At 40.3% G+C, this 18,069-nt stretch overlaps 1 protein-coding gene across 8 annotated transcripts in view; it reads right to left on the bottom strand.

The window, feature by feature from the left end:
- The window catches only part of LOC102955006 (phosphatidylinositol 3,4,5-trisphosphate 3-phosphatase TPTE2), a 161,783-nt gene that overhangs the window by 81,252 nt on the left and 62,462 nt on the right, over positions 1 to 18,069 (bottom strand). For all 8 annotated transcript variants that reach the window (XR_006209651.1, XM_042961163.1, XM_042961104.1 and 5 more), the window contains 3 exons: positions 5,042 to 5,089; positions 3,734 to 3,895; positions 1,131 to 1,250 (listed from right to left, as the gene is read on the bottom strand). Coding sequence is in view for 7 of the 8 variants with exons in the window: in XM_042961163.1 (XP_042817097.1) it covers positions 1,131 to 1,250; positions 3,734 to 3,895; positions 5,042 to 5,089 (330 nt within the window). In the remaining variant the exon portion in view is untranslated. The remainder of the gene's footprint in view (positions 1 to 1,130; positions 1,251 to 3,733; positions 3,896 to 5,041; positions 5,090 to 18,069) is intronic.

Raw genomic sequence — 18,069 nt, forward strand, 5'->3', positions numbered from 1 at the left:
GAACTTTTGTGGCTTAAGACAAGCATTTGTCAGTCATTTTCCCATCAAAAGAAACTGAGCGTTCTTGTTCACCTTTGTTATTCCCATCCGTAACAGAGGCTCACTACAGCTGCTAACATACATCAGGCAGGCAGCAGACTGAGATACTTCCCAAGTGTACTAGCTCATGTCTCTCCTACCATCAGAAAAAAACATGGCAGAGCACTGATGATTTGAATATGTGCTTTGCTAGCTTGAGTGTGCACATAATTCAGTAGGCCTGGAATGGGGCTGGAGATGTTTTTCCTTTTGCATTTCTGGCAAGTTCTTAGGTGATACTGAGGTTGCCAGAGGACCATACTGGACCCACTTATTTCAAAACAATTCCAAAAGCCTGTCATGTGATATGAAGTTTTGTTGGGACCTGAATTAAAGTCCTGGGTTACTGGAGTGCAGAAAGAAGGTGCTGGACTAATGAGCGAGTCATCCAACATCTATATCCCAATACACATCTCCTTCCTTTTCCTCATTGCCACGGTAGCGAGAGGAAGAAAGGAGGGAAAGCCATCAGTCACTTACACACATTTTAGTTTCCTGATAGCTAAGCAGTTCTAACTTTGCTTCAGCTTTCTTCATTTCAACTATACTGTAAGATTCCACCTCCATGGTGCTACCTATATCACCTTGTTTTCTGTTCTACTTGTTCCTTTTTAGGAGAATCATGATGGGAGTCTCTCAAATGTTGCATATGATCAAACCAATACTCTGGATTACAGGAAAAACCCAGGAATTTCAGGTAAGGAACTTGTGATTGAAACTCAATGGGAATTTCAAAACATAGAAAAGTTAAATTAGGTACAAGAGGCCAAGTTCCCAGTTTGTTCTTTCGGTGTTCCATGTTCTTTATTCAGCTAAAGGTGCTTAATGTGTACACCCTTCACACTTCCCAATAAACAACCATGCTTTAGTGTCCAAGTATGTGGAAATTTTTCTAAATATTTCAGTTTTGGCAACTTAATTGGCTCATATTCAACACATTCAGACTTAGAAGGATTATACAAATGGAAAGCCACAGAAAGTCACCCCCCCCCCAGAAAAAAACAAAAGGGAAAAAATGAAAACTTTAAGAGAAATGATTATATGTTTCTTACCTGGGGATATCTTTAAGAACCTTAAGGTCATAAAACATATAAATTATATCAACCAGTAGAGTCACTACAATGATGACAGCATCTAAGCAGTTAAGTATATCAGAAAAATACAGTCGTATCCTGTAGTACAAAACAAAAAACATTAGTTTATGCTCCTTCAAAGAGGAGATAGGGATATTTTAAGAGCACAAATTATTTGACTCATCCCATTAAGAATTTTACTTAATGGATTCTTTAAAATGCATTTACGAGACTAGACTAAGAGGGAAGACATCCAAATTCTATCCTACTTTATACATACAAATGACAAAAGCATCAATGTAGCAACTCAAGTATAGTAAGAGATATGACCAAACCACTGAACAAGAGGCAAGCATTGCTTTCACATATTGGACAAGAAAAGTGGGATATTTGGCAGTCCTGCTGAGCAACAGAAGCCAAATTTGTCACGGCCTTGGAGCCACTTGGCTGTGATGAGTGTAAAAGAGGAGTTTGTGAGAGAGAGATGGGCCCCCTAATTTGGCCTGTAAACTCATCATCTGGCTTTCCAGCCACAGTAGAATCCCAATGGGCTAGTGGCCTCCACTGTGCAAAGCTGAATTTCCATCCACTTTGCTTTCCTCCCCAATACTGGCTCCCTTCAGGCAAGGACACGATGTCCCAGGGAAACCTCCTTCCAATTCTGAGGTAACCAGGCTCTGAGTAATCTGGAGGTAAAAAGTCCTCCCCTAAAGTGTGAGTATAGCAGGTCAGCAGGAGAGGAGACAAGCAGGCTTCTAAAATGCTCTGGATGAAATGAGGCTGGGGAATTAGTCCCTGCCTCCCACAGCTGACATGATCAGGGCTTGGTTCACTTGATCCACCTTTCCATAAAGCCAGCAAGTAGAGAAAAACAGCTGCTGCCTCACCACCAAGCCTTGTTGATGGGATGAACATGCTTCAGAGCTCTTGTGTAACTTTTTGGGTGGGGGGAAACTTTATAACTTATCTTTTTCTTTATTTTGATTCAAGTTAGTTAGCATATAGTGTGGTATTGGTTTCTAGAGTAGAATCCAGGGATTCTTCACTTACACATAACATCCGGTGCTCATCCCAACAAGTGCCCTCCTTAATGCTCATCACCCACTTAGCCCATCCCCCCACCCACCTCCCCTCCCACAAACCCTCAGTTTGTTCTCTCTAGTTAAGAGTCTCTCATGGTTCGCCTCCCTCTGTTTTTACCTTATTTTATTTTTCCTTCCTTTCCCACATGTTCATCCGGCTTGTTTCTTAAATTTTACATACGAGTGAAATCATGTATTTGTCTTTCTGATTGACTTCTTTCACTTAGCATAATACAGTGTAGTTCCATTCACGTTTTTGCAAATGGCAAGATTTCGTTTTTTGTCATGGCTGAGTAATACGCCATCGTGTATATATCTATACCACATCTTTGTCCATTTATCAGTCAATGGACATTTGGGCTCTTTCCATACTTTGGTTATTGTTGATAGCACTGCTAGAAACACTGAGGTGCATGTGTTTTGAATCAGCATCTTTGTGTCTTTGGGATAAATACCTGGTAGTGCAATTGCTGAGTCATAGGGTGGTTCTATTTTTAACTTTTTGAGGAAACTCCATACTGTTTTCTGGAATGGCTGCACCAGTTTGCCTTTCCAGCAACAGTGCAAAAGTGTTCCTTCTTCTGCATTCTTGCCAACATCTGTTGTTTCCTGAGTTGTCACTTTTAGCCATTCTGACAGGTGTGAGGTGGTATCTCATTGGAGTTTTCATTTGCATTTCCCTGATGATGAGTGATGTGGAGCATCTTTTCATGTGTCTGTTAGCCACCTGGATGTCTTTTTTGGAAAATTGTCTATTCATGTCCTCTGCCCATTTCGTCACTGGATTATTTGGTTTTTGGGCGTTGAGTTTGATTCTCACATACCTTAACATAAATTTTTATTTTAACTGAGGTAGGGGTTGTTCAGACCTATTATTTAGTATTTAATACACTGTCAGCTTTTATTTAGATTCAACTCTCAGGGAGAGTTTACATTTGTACTTCACACACATATTCCTTTTAATAATGTGCATGTAGGGGCGCCTGGGTGGCTCAGTTGGTTGAGTGACCGACTTCAACTCAGGTCATGATCTCACGGTTTGTAAGTTCGAGCCCCACATCGGACTCTGTGCTGACAGCTCAGAGCCTGGAACCTGCTTCGGATTCTGTGTCTCCCTCTCTCTCTCTGCCCCTCCCCCGCTCATGCTCTGTTTCAGAAATAAATAAACATTAAAAAAATAATTTAAAAAATAATGTACATGTAGACACATCAGCTGCCTGGCTCTATTTTGCAAACCCTTTAAGCTTTACCTGTTGAAGGAACTATCCATAATAAGTTGCTGGAAACTAGAGTATCAGTTGCAACAATAATATTAAAGCCCACTCTAGTAGAAATTGGGATTTGGATTGTTTTCTCGTGGACCATGTGGACCATGCCTCCTCTTTAACAAAGAGGAACACATTCACATTTGGTTGGGTTGACTTGGTAATTATTTTGGGATGCTTCTCAGAGCAGTACAAAACAGCTTTATAATAGGTAAAAAAAATCAGTGAAACTTACCCTTCTACATATACTCGAAGAAGAACATCCAAGACAAAAAATAAAGAAATAGCTAAAGAAATTAAATGAATTTCCGCAGGAATATATATTGCGTTTTTAGTGACAAGCAGGTCTGTAATGACGAGGGACATATCCACAAAGATAAGCAAAATTCCAAATATTCTACAACAGATAAACAGAATAAAGATTAAATGGTTTTCACTCCTAAAGTTAGACTATATTTAGGTCAATGATCTGATAACAAAATGTAATTTAGGATTAAATTATCCACTGGTAGGGAATACTGTGTTGCCTTAAAATATCAAAAAAAAAACTACTAAGTTTTCGCCCAATGGAAGCAGTTATTAGAGAATTAAAATCTCCCCCACACCATTTCATGTTATCATGTCCTTTTATAAAAGACATATCAGACTAACCCTCCAAGATAGCACAGGCAACCTGAATTAAAATTACACGTCTCCACTTGTGAACTCTTCTTAAAATCTGAGAATTTTTTAAGGGGTTTCTACCAATTTCTCATAAAAAATAAAACCACATTCATACTGATTAACTTTTACAAATTTAGCAATAAAAACCAAGTGAAAGCATGACTAACATAACCTTAAAAGACCTCTTTGACCACTACGATGTTTTATCAGTGAGATTTTCAATAAGTATATGATTATATATTAATAGATGCTTCTAGCACAGTGCTAGGCACATGAGAAGGAATCATACTATATACATGATTAAACTCTAAAGTACCTCCTAAGCCTTCCTCTCATATATTCTAAACACATTCTTCATAAACTGAGTACACTACTTGTATAATCTATGAAGATACATTCATTAGCCTTCAAAATACTTTTTAAAAATTACAATGCAAATTAAAATATTATAAATTTAAAAGGAAGCAAGTATATTGTGTGACTCTGTATCATAGCATGAAATAAATCTTACTATCATGTAGAGAAGAAGCCTGAGTAAAATGGTCCCAGAATTAAGGAGTATTTCTAGACAAATAAAGTGTCTAATAAAAACACTTAAAGAATTTTTAAAAGCATGCTTCATTATTTTTACTTTTACAGGTAGAAAAAACATACTAATATGTTACTATTAGGCTTAGGTAAATACCATTTCTTTGAATTTCTCAATGTTCAGCTGAAACTAAAATTTCAATACAAATTATGTTACATAAAATGGGGCACAAGAGCTATTTAGCAACATACTGACAGTGAAAATGTGTTTCCCCCCTCCCAGGTCCTTTATCATTAAAAATATTAAATATTATGCATATTTAATTTCCTCCCTTTCTAGGGTCTCACATACCTGAATGTGAGTGATGATACAAGTGAGTACACAATTCTCTTAATCATGCTGCAACAAAAAGAAGTAAAAATTAAATTCCAGAGTCTTCAAATTTATCACAGATTTCTTCTAATACGGAATATGAATTTAGCCAATAAAAAAGGATTCTAGAAACATAGTTTTAAAAGAAAGTTCTTCAGAAGTTGCATAACAAAATGCTGTTCACTAGGATTTTCATTGTTCTGCTTCATGATTTTTAAGTTTTCATATATGGAATAAATTCAAATAAAACTCTAAACTGTGTTTAGTAGTATTTCCCTTGCCTGCAAAGCCCCAATCCCAATTTTATGGTAATATTAAGTTGGGGTCATCAACTAAAGCAAGATAATGTAGAGACAGAAAGGCGTGGTAGAGAGATAGGCATTCCAGCTCTCCCATAGATGAGCTGAGGGATCCTGTGCAAGTTATCAAACCTTGGCCAGGTCTGTTTCCACAGCAGCCAAATAAAGGACTTCAGGGATAGGTAGGGAATAAATGATACTCTTGTCCTATAATGTTCATCTCTTGAAAAAAGATATCCCATAACACAACAGTTAACCATTAATGAGAATCACATTGGGGGTGCAAGTGCACTTTGGAGATAAGGAATTTTAGTAAGATATATTTCAAAGGAGAAACACCCTAGAGATTGGGCTCCTTCCATTAATAGGAGGAGGAGAGCCTGTTTGATGGGGCCTTCAAGTTATGCTTCATTTTACTCTATGGCTGGAGACAAGGTAGCCACTGGGGAGCAATTTATTGCCCTGCAGATGCCTACAATGTGGGACCCAAACTCCACTCCGGTGGCATCATTGTCAAAGCAGTGTTCATAGCCTGTACCCAAGACTGAACTAAACAATGGAGTGAACATATGCTGAATAGAACTGGGCACTCCCCAAATTGGCCACAGATGAATGGCAAAGCAGAGATAGAAGAGCTTCCTCCTTTCTGCAAATTCTCCCTCCTCCACCTGCATCCACCACCTCTGCCCAGGCTTAGGAAGCTCAGGATAATGTGGATGTGTGCCTGATTGGCCAAAAGAGGTGAATTGCGTAGAGGTTGCCATTTTCTTAAAACATGCCCTTCTGATCCCACACAGACCGGATCTCTGGGTAGTGAAGAAATATTATGATAAACTGGAACTTGCTTGACAAAGTGACTACACAGAACCATGCCTGACAGAATCATGAGGCACAAAGGGGATGCTTTAACTCCCCTACCTCTTTCAGGGCTTCCCCAAACTACTTCAAGTAAATATACAATTGAGATTTAAAAAAAAAGAGCATGTTAAGTGTATAGCTTTAAACAACATGTGTGGAGTTTGCAGGGAAAGAACTGTAACTCAGTAATTCTATAGGAAAACTGTTCACATTTGAAGGAGAAGCACTGTTCATATTTGAAAGGAACAGAAAAACACCCCCCAACATGCCACAGTTCAAAACATAGCAGGCATGCGTCTCTCCTAAAAACAATTACTCAAAGAAGTGCTCAACTGAGCGATGAATCAAAATGAAGAACTCAGGAATAAGGAAGATACTTCACAGGGAAAACGTGTTAAGCAATCATAAAAGTTCAGAACTAAGTCTAAATAATCATTGTTAGTGTTGCATGTGGCAATGTAAACAAATGATTCTAAAACCAAGGATAAATAACATGAAATTCTCCATAATAGCATGGCTTTAATATTGCAGGTTATCTAGAGACTTCTAGGAAGATGTTGGAGTAGGAAGATACTAAGCTCACCTTGGGCACACCAGGATAGCAGCCACATCAGTGTCACTAACCCAGAAAATGACCCAAAGACTGGCAGGACAGACTTTCCACAGTTCATTATAAAGAGGAGGCCACATTGAAAAAGGGGATGTGGAGTGGAGATGCAGACGGGAACAAAAGTCCTGCTGAGACTAACCACCAACAGGAAGGATCCTGCCTGGAAAAGGGAGAGGAACAGACTCCACAGCAGGTACCCCAGTCATGGGGGGCCAGCACTGGTAAGATGAGTCTCCAAAACATTTGGCTTTGAAAATCAGTGGGGCTTAACTTTGTAAGTTTGTACAACCAGCAGGGCTTAACTCAGAGTACTTTAAAAATCAGTGGGCTTAGTTCTGGGAGAGCCAGAGGGTGATAGGAAACTGAGTCCTTGCCCTTAAAGAGCCAGAACAACAAACAATCCCACCGAGATAAACATAGAAGCATCAGGTTGAAAAATACCTGGGGTACAGTGAATGAGATTTATTTACTAATCTCAGAGTGTGTGCTAGAGAGTAGGGCTCCTTAGTGAGATCCCTGGGAGATCCAGGGAGAGTGGGACCATTTGCCACCCTCCCCCCCCCAGCCTAGATAGCCTGGCACTTGTGGGAACCAGTGGGAACACTCTTCACCTGCCTTGCTAACACTATGCACCTGGCCCTCATGCTCTCCTGTGAATCTGCCACATTCAACATGCCCCACTCAGAGGGGCTCCCTTCAAAGCGGCATTTGCCCTGAGGAGAGGGGAAGAGAACTACACACACCAATTCCACTGCAGTCCCAGCAGTTGAAACTTATAACTGGCAGTACAGAGTGCCCTGTCAACCAATGTACATGTCACCTGAGCAGATGGACTGGGGGCAGGCATCTGATGTGATTGCCATCCCCTCCCACCAATAAAAACTTCCCAGGGGGCAGCACAGGAAGAGAGACCAACAGTTTGGGCCACCGAAGTTCTGGAAGATAAACTGGGGGGAGGCATTTAGATAGTCTGCAGGCCCCACCCACCAACCAAATTTTCTCACAGTACAACACAAGGCGAGTGCCGTGAGTTCACTGTGACTACAGTCCCAGCAAATGGGTTGAAGCCAGGCATCTTTTCTGACTGCTGACACCACTCAACTGCAAGTCCACAGCGGCCCCAGACTGGCCCCTTAACAGCAGAGGAACCACACCCTGCTTACTACAGGCAACATAGGCCATTGTAGCCAACTGGACTGAAAGGAAATGAGGCTTAACCACAAGAGTAGAATGCATGCAATCCACGTAGGAGATACCTATTTTTGGTAAACAGGCACTACGGAACCTCTTATTCATAACACCACTACTTTCAAGGTCAAGAGACATAACTGACTTTCCTGATACATAGAAACAAACACAGTGAGTTAGATAAAGTAAGGGAACGGAGGAATATGTCATAAATGAAAAGACAGGACAAAACTACAGCAAAAGAGCTAAAATGAAACATAGATAAGCAATATGCCTGATAAAAAAGTCAAAGTAATGGTCACAAAGATACTTACTGGAAAAAAAAAAAGACTGGAGGACCTCAGGGAGAACTGTAAAAAAGATATAAAATATAACAAAGAACCAATCAGAAGTGAAGAACTCGATAACTGAAATTAAAAAAAAAAAACAAAACACTAGAGGGAATAAAGAATAGAGGCAGAAGAATGGATTAGCAAGCTGGAAGATAGAATAACAGAAAGCAACCAAGCTTAACAACAACAACACAAAAGAATAAAAATGTGAATAGGTTAAGGGAATCAAGCAAAATCATCAAGCATAGTAACATTCACATTATAGGAATCCCTAAAGGAGAAGAGAGGGACAAGGGGGCAGAAAATTTATTTGAGGATATCATAGTTGAAAACTGTTATATCTGGGGACAGAAACAGGCACCCAGATCCAGGAGGCACAGAGAGCTCCCAACAAAATTAATACAAAGAATTCCACACCATGACACATAACATTTAAAAAGGCCAAAGGTAGTGATAAAAAGATTTTTTAAAGCAGCAAAGGAAAATAAAGCAGTTACATAAAAAGGAAATCCCATAAGACTATCAGCTGGTTTTTCAGCAGAGACTTTGCAGGGAAGAAGAGAGTAGCATAATATATTCAAAGTGCTGAAAGGAAAAAAACCTACAGTCAAAAATATTCTACCCAGCATGGCTGTCATTCAGAATAGGAGAGAGCAAGAGTTTCCCAGACAAAAGTGAAAGGAGTTCATTACTACTAAGCAAGTCTTACAAGAAATGTTAAAGGAAATTCTTTCAGTGGAGAGAAAAGGCCATTATCAAAAGTAAGAAAATTATGAAAGGAAAAAATTTCACAAGTAAATACAAACAGGTAAATAACTATAGTAGACTAGTTACTTATAAAGCCAGTATGGAGGTTAAAGCAAAAAGCAGCAAAATCAAATATATCTATAAAAATCATTCAAGGGATTCACAAAATAAAAGGATGCAAAGTATGACATCATATACATAAAACACGGGGTGTGTAAAAATTTAGTGCTTTTAGAAAGTGTTCAAACTTAAGCAACCACCAATTTAATATAGACTGCTATGTGCATAAGATGTTATACATGAACCTAATAATCACAAATCAAACAGCTGTAATAGATTGTGCAAAAAATAAAGAGAAAGGAATCCAAGGATATCACTAAATGAGACATCAAACCACAAGGGAGAGAGCAAGAGAAGGAACAGAGAAGAACTACAAAAACAACTGTAAAACAAATAAGTACATATACCTATTAATAATTACTTAAAATGTAAATGAACTAAACTTTCCAATAAAAAGACATAGAGTGACTGAATGGATAAAAATATCTATCTATATGCTGCCTACAAGAGACTCATTTCAGATCTAAAGACATACAGATTGAAAGTGAGGGGATGGAAAAACATTTACCATACAAATGGAAGCAAATGGCTGGGATAGCAATACTTACATAAAAAAAGTCTTTAAACAACGAGACAAAGAGACATAATGATAAAGGGAACAAACCAGCAAGAAAACATAACTGTATGCACCCAAATATAAATTATGCACTCAACTTGGGAGAACATAAATCCATAAAGCAACTATTAACACATATAAAGCAAGAAATTGAGAGTAATAGCATGATAGTAGGGGACTTTAATACCCCCATTTACATCAACGGACAGATTATCCAGACAGAAAATTAACAAGGAAACTGTGGTTTTTGAATGACTCATTGGATCAGATGGACCTAACACATATATTCAGAACACTACATCCTAAAACAGCAGAATATACATTCTTTATGAGTGCACATGGAACATTCTCCAGAATAGATAACATGCTAGGCCACAAATCAAATCTCAACAAATTCAAAAGGATTGAAATCATATCATACATCTTTTCCAACCACAATGGTGTGAAACCAGAAATAAATTTTGGATGCAACAAAAGTTGTTCTGAGAGGAAAGATTATAACAATACAGGCCTACCTCAACTACCACAAAATATCTCAAATGAACAACCTAACCTTACACCTAAAGGAACTGGAAAAAGGACAAAGCCCAAAGCCAGTAGAAGGAAAGAAATAATAAAGATTAGAGCAGAAATAAGTGAAATGGAGACTAAAACAAAAACAGTAGAACAGATAAATGAAAGCAGAAGCTGGTTCTTTGAAAAGATCAACAAAATTGGTAAACCTTTAGTCAGACTGAGAGAGAGAGAGAGAGAGAGAGAGAGAGAGAGAGAGGGAGGGAGAGGGAGGGAGAGGGAGAGAGGGAAAGCAAGAGCAAGAGAGCACACACAAGGGCGAGTGCATGCAAATAAATTCAGAAATGAAGGAGGGAAGAGAATGACCAACACACAAAAATAAAATTATAAGAGAATATCATAAAAAATTATATGCAAACAAACTGGACAACCTACAAGAACTGGATAATTACTAGAAACATAACATCCCAAAACTGAATCAGGAAGACATCAAAAATTTGAACAGACCAATTACTAGCATGAAATTGATTCAGTAATCGAAACTACTCCTGATAAACAAAAGCCCAGGACCAGATGGATTTACAGGGGAATTCTATTAAACACTTTTTAAAAAATTTTTTAAATGTTTATTTATTTTTGAGACAGACAGAGACAGAATGTGAGCTGGTTAGGGGCAGAAAGAGAGGGAGACAGAATCTGAAGCAGGCTCCAGGCTCCAAGCTGTCAGCACAGAGCCTGACGTGGGACTCGAACTCATGAGCTGTGAGATCAAGACCTGAGCCAAAGTCGGTTGCTCAACCAACTGAGCCACTCAGGCGTCCCTCTATTAAACATTTAAAGAAGAGTTAATACCTATTCTTCTCAAATTATTCTAAAAATAGAAGAGGAAGGAAAGCTTCCAAATTCATTCTATAAGGTCAGCATTATCCTGATACCAAAACCTGATAAATACACTACAAAAAAAAAAAAGAATTAGAGGCCAATATCTTGATGAACACAGATGCAAAATTCCTCAACAAAATGGTAACAAATCAAATCCAACAATGCATTAAAATTTTTTTCACCACAATCAAGTGGGATTTATTCCAGGATGCAAGAGTGGGCCAATATTCACAAATCAATGTGATACAACATATCAACCAGAGAAAGGATCAAACATATATGGCTATTTCAGTTGATGCAGAAAAGGCACCTGATAAAATACAACATACATTTATGATAAAAACTCAATAAAAGTAGCTTTAGAGGGAACATACCTCAATAAAATAGAGGCCATATATGACAAACCCACAATAACATCATAATCAGTGGTGAAAACTGAGAGCTTTCCCTTTAAGATATAGAACAAGACAAGGATGTCCACTCTCGCCATTTTTATTCAACATGGTACTGAAAGTCCTAGCAACAGCAATCAGACAAGAAAAAAAGAAACAAAAGGAATTTAAATTGGTAAAGAGAATATTAGAGTCTCTGCTTACAGATGACCTAAAACTATATATAGAAAAACCCTAAAGACTCCACCAAAACTACTATAACTGATAAAGTCAGTAAAGTCCCACAATACCAAATTAATATACAGAAATCTGTTGCACTTCTATACACTAATAAAGAAGTAGCAGAAAGACAAATTAAGAAAATAATCCCATTTGTAACTGCACCAAAAAGAGTAAACTACCTAGGAATAAACTTACCCAAGGAGATGGAAGACCTGTACTCTGCATACTATCAAACATCGATGAAAAAAGGAAAGCAAACAAATGGAAGCCATTCCATGGTCATGGACTGGGAAAACAAATATTGTTAAAATAGCCATACTACCCAAAGCAATCTACAAATTTAATGTAATCCCTATCAGAGCACCAAAAGCACTTTTCACAGAACTAGAACAAATAATCCTAAAAATTTGTTTGGGACCGCAAGAGACATCAAATAGCCTAATCAGTCTTGACAAACAACAACAAAGTTGGAAGTGTCCTAATCCCAGATATCAAGATACACTACAAAGTTGTAGCAATCACAGCAGTATAGTATTGGCACAAAAACAGACAGGCAAATGGAACAGAACAGAGAGCCCAGAAATAAACCCATGCTTTTATGGCAAATTAATCTACAACAAAGGAGGCAAGCATATACAATGGGGAAAAGATTGTCTCTTTAACAAATGGTGTCAGGAAAACTGGACAGCTACATATAAAGGAGTGAAACTGGACCACTTTCTTACACCACACACATGAACAAACTCACAACAGATTAAGGGCCTAAATATGAGACCTCAAATTATAAAGTTCAATGAAGAAAACATAGGCAGTAATTTCTTTGAGATCAGCCATAGCAACATTTTTCTATATATGTCACCTAACGTGAGGAAAACCAAAGCAAAATTAAACAACTTGGACAACACCAAAATTAAGAGCTCTTGTAGAGTCAAGGAAACAATCAACCAAATGAAAAGACAACTGTCTGAATGTGAAAGGATATTTGCAAATTACATACCTGAAAAACAGGGTTAGTATCCAAAATATATAAAGAACTTATACAACTCAACACCAAAAAAACCCAAATAGTCCAATTAAAAAATGGGCAGAAGACATTTCTCCAACAAGACATACAGATAGCCAACAGATACATGAAAAGATGCTCAACATCACTTATTATTAGGGAAATGCAAATCAAAACCACAATGACCTATCTCCTCACACCTGTCAGAATTGCTAAAATCAAGCACACAGGAAACAGGTGTTGGTGAGGCTGTGGAGAAAAAGGAACCCTCAAGCACTGTAGGTGGCAATACCATCCGGTGCAGCCACTGTGGAAAACAGATGGATGTTCCTCAAAAAGCTAAAAATAGAATTACCATATGATCCATTAATTCTACAACTGAGTATTTACCCAAAAAATATGAATTTGAATGTTTACTGCAACATTATTCACAATAGCCAAATTGTGAAAGCAAGCCAAGTGTCCACTGATAGATGAATGCCTAAAGAAGAGGTGGAATATATACAAAATAGAATATCATTCAGCCATAAAAAATGAAATTTCACCATTTGCAACAACCTGGACAGATCTAGAGAGTATAATGCTAAGTAAAATAAGCCAGAGAAAGACAAATACCAAATGTGGAATTTAAGAGGCAAAACAGGGGCGCCTGGGTGGCTCAGTCGGTTAAGCGACGGACTTCATCTCAGGTCACCATCTCGCGGTCCGTGAGTTCGAGCCCCGCGTCGGGCTCTGGGCTGATGGCTCAGAGCCTGGAGCCTGCTTCCGATTCTGTGTCTCCCTCTCTCTCTGCCCCTCCCCCATTCATGCTCTGTCTCTCTCTGTCTCAAAAATAAATAAACGTTAAAAAAAAAATTTAAGAAGCAAAACAAACAAACAGAGACAAGGGGTCCCTGAGTGGCTCAATCGGTTAAGCGTCTGACTTTTGGTTTTGGCTCAGGTCATGATCTCACAGTTTGTGGGCTCAAGCCCTGTACTGGGCTCTGCACTGGCAGTGCAGAGCCCGCTTGGGATTCTTTCTCTCTTTCCCTCTTCCTCTGCCCCTCCCTTGCTCTCTCTCTCTCAAAATAAATAAATAAACCTAAAAAAATTTTTTCAAAGAAATAAAGAGACAAAAAAATCAGACACTTAAATATAGAGAACAAACTGATGGTTATAGATGAGAGGTAGGTGGAGGATGGGTCAAATAGGTGAAGGGGATCAAAAAGTACATTTATCATAACGAGAGCTGAGGAATGTATAGAATTGTTGAATCACTATATTGTACACCTGAAACTAATATGACTCTGTATGTTAATTATACTGGAATTAAAAAAAAACTTGTTCCTGCAGCAGTTATTGGTAAAATATCCATGTCCCACCACCTCAAAGCAGTTGCAAACTTCCCTAGGTTTCTTAGGGTATTCGTGTCCATTTATCCCTCACTTGGCTCAAGTGCTTCAGCCCCTTCACAGATTGGTAAAAACGGAATCCCAGTGGGACTGGTCCTCAAAGGAAAGAGAAGCATTCAAGCCAAGGTGGCTGTTAAACAGGTCCAAGCCTTAGGTGTTTGTGTATAGGGACAACCATTTGAATGGATGCAGCCGGTCACCCAGAAGGGGTTTAGATGGAACTTGTAGCGATGGCAAGGGCACAAATGCATACTGTTAGGTTTCCGGTCACAGTTACAGAAAGAAGCTGCAATGTGGTATTGCATTTTAGAACACCTGTGTGCTACTTACCAGGCCTTACAGCAAGCAGAAGACATGACTAAAAGAATCCCAGTGACCATTCGCATTCAGTACCCTAGAGCAGGATGGCTAAAGGATACATTTCAAGAGTCCAAGTCAGGCATTGCCCAAAAATCCAGACTGCAGCCAAAAGGCATGTCTTCTTGCAACAACATAGTACCTTCATAAACATCCCTCTTATTGTAGATCTGTACTCCATTCTTGGCCTTGTGACTCATGTCACCTCTGAAGGACAGCCATTAGCTAGCTGAGGCAGCAAAGCCACCGCAGCTGCCACTCTTTATGCAGAAAGGAGGTGGACCGATCCCTGAGCATGCCTGTACACTGAAGAGTCAACAAGAGGTGATCCCTGCACCTTGACAGCTATTGCCATCCAACCCTCAACTGAAAGTATCTGGAAAGATTCTGGCACTGGACACAGTAGCCCACGGCAGTGGGCTGAATTGCAAACAGCATAGATGGCATTGTGCCATGAGCCTGATTCCACTGTTCTGTGAATAGATAGCTGGGAAATCTACAAGGGACCAGCCATTGGCTTCTCCAATGGGAGGCACAGGACTAGATGGTGGCAGGGTGACCACTTTGGGAAACAACATGTAGAACTCCAATGCACATGAGGTAAACATTACTGTTTACCATGTAGATGCACACACCCCACCTGGTAACCGACAGGCTGATGAATTGGGCTGCATCCACCTCCTAGAAGACATTCCAATGGAAGACACTGACACCTGGCTACACAACATGAGAAATCGAGGACAACAGACGTTGTGGGCCATTGCTAAGAACTGGGGTTTGCCGCTGCATGACAAAGACATTGCGACCATCTGCCAAGAAGGCCCAACCTGTGCCCAGGATTGACTATGACCTTTACTGAGAGACACCAGACAGATAGTGGGGAGGGGGGCACCCCATTCAGAGATGGAAGATTGACTATATTGGTCCCCTGCCTCTCTCTGATGGCTGCTGTTATATTTTGACATGTGTGACACTTATTCAGGACACCTGCAAGCCAACCCCAGTAAATGTACCACACAGAGGGCCACCATCTGTGGCCTGGAACAGCCGTGTGCTGCATACAGGGTGCCCACTGACCCTGACAGCGATCAAGGCTCCCACTTCAGAGGACATGAAGTGCAAGTGCGGGCAAAAGCTCAAGACATCCATTGGCATTTCCATCTACCATACAATCCCACCCCAGCTGGGTTGATAGAATGCAGGAGTGGCCTGTTGCAACAACTAACTAGAAACCCATTCACTGGCCTTTTGGACACATCACCTGTCAACAGCTATATGGACATTAAACAAACATGTACATTCCAGTCGACCCAGTGCCTATACTCACGCAAGGGCCTGATGTCACCCTTAGAATATAAGTAGACAGCATGCAGGAAAGATGTTCTTTGCTGCAGGTAGGAACACAAGGGAACCTTTTACTGCCCTTGCCACAAGATCTATTTACAGGGGAACACGTAATTGCCTGTCCCTGGAAATGGCAAACAAGTCCACAGTGTTTTGGGTTTTTGGCCCCATAGGGATAGGGATAGAACAGGTCCTAACCACCACCCCATTTCTTCACCCCACTCCACTGAAAACAATGAAAACATCCCTAGGCCTCTCATAAAAAAGGGACACTATCATAATTGCCTTATGGAGCATTGTTTTACCCCCATAACCTTTTCAGATTTGACCCACCTTGTAGCAGAAGGGGAACAAACAATTTGGTACTACAAACCTGGAGCTAAACTGCAGCCAAGGGTGGGGTTATCTCAGAACACCACCACTTCCTGCATTCTATTAGACAACTGAGACTTTCCTTTTCTGGTGCCTACTCAGCAGCTTACTTTTTGCCCTTAGATTCTGCATAAGAAACCTGTTTACTGAGAGGGCCCTGACTATAGCTTTTCTACAGAATAAGACCAACTGTTGGGTGTATAGTGAACTCCCCCTATCAGCGACCGTGGGCCTCCTCTGGGGAATCCAAGCCGCCAACCTCAGCATTTGGGAAGGCTTCTACCCTTGGTGTAACACCTTTAGGGCCCCTACCCGGACTGACCCATATTCGCTAAGTGTTCAGGCTTCCCACCCAGGAAGACACAAAGGACAAAATTTTCCAATTGATATGGAAACAAATAAGACTCTGCCAATGGAATATGCCATTGGGATGGCTTGGGATGATTAACTGCAACCCAGGTGCAAATTATGGGAGTGGCCCCATGGTGCACAGTGAGGCGCAACAGGACCACAAATGCTATAGGTCATAACGTAGGATGGACATGCACACAACAATGCAATTAACACTGTACTCATCACTGCTGATACTTGGCTGTGGAAACAACATGCATCCGTTCCTGTGGGTGCCTTCCTCTCTCTGTGGGGATGGCTCTGGGCATGTGGTACTCATGGCTGTCCCTACTTAACCTATAACTAGATTAGGTGCTGCACCTAGGGGTGGCCCTACCTGCCAGGCTGTATACTCACCCAGTTACAGGAGAAGCCTACCAACTGGGAGGTGGTCAGGGCCCGATACAGAACCAACAGATCATCTTGATGGTTCCATCCCCTGTCCACTCTCTTCCCTCTGTGGCCACAACTGAAATAAAATGGTGGGTACAGACCTTAGCCAAATGCACGGTTGCCACCTTTAATTCCACGCATAAGGTAATCATCCTCCTTACCGGGGAGGGTTTCCAAATGAGAAAAGTAGTTCTGCAAAGTGGGATGGTTTCTGACATATGTCATCATCAAGGCAGATTGCAGCACGTATATACCTGACTATTCCACATTTCTCAAGCCATGGCTAGTTCAGACACAGATATTAAAGCCATTGATTCCCTGGACACTGGTCTTGGTAGTGCTTGTTTAAACAAAGCACTTGCCTTCTTCCTGGAAAAATGTTTTTTGTAGTTTCTTAGCTATTTGTGTTCTATTATTTGGATGTTGTGGCTTATACTGTTGCTGTGGGATTTGATTGCAGTGCACCTCAGCATACCTGGCCCCAGGAACACCACGGAAGAGGAGCACGTGAAGAATGTACAGGCCATTCAGGGTGTGCGGGGATGGAGTATATGGTACATGCCGGATAGCTAGTTCATGCAAGCATAACCCAAATGCCTGTTAATCACTATCTTGAGAATGTAGAGATCCCATCCTCCCTCCATATTCCTATCAAGCAGAATATGCAGAAAAAATGCTGTTCAGTGTTCAAAGTCAGGGGCTCTGGGGCACCTCCCTTATAATGAAGGGTGTCCTGGTGGCAGGCCTCGATCTCCTCAAAAACACTGGCCATGCAAGGAAGGGAAGGGCCACTGGTGGCTGTGGATACTTAACTGACTGATCCACCCAGGTGCCCCAAGATTCAGCAATTCTATTCCTCAGTACTAACCAAAGATAAATGAAACTTATGTCTACACAAAGCTTTGCTCACAAATGTTCCTACCACATTATTCGTAACAGGCCCAAACTGGAAATAATACAAATGACCATTAATGACGGAATGGATAAGAAAATATGGTTATGTTCAAAGAGTGGAATACAAGTCAGGAACAAAAAGAA

Source organism: Panthera tigris, chromosome A1 (genome assembly GCF_018350195.1).
Source record: "Panthera tigris isolate Pti1 chromosome A1, P.tigris_Pti1_mat1.1, whole genome shotgun sequence".
NCBI lineage: Eukaryota > Metazoa > Chordata > Mammalia > Carnivora > Felidae > Panthera > Panthera tigris.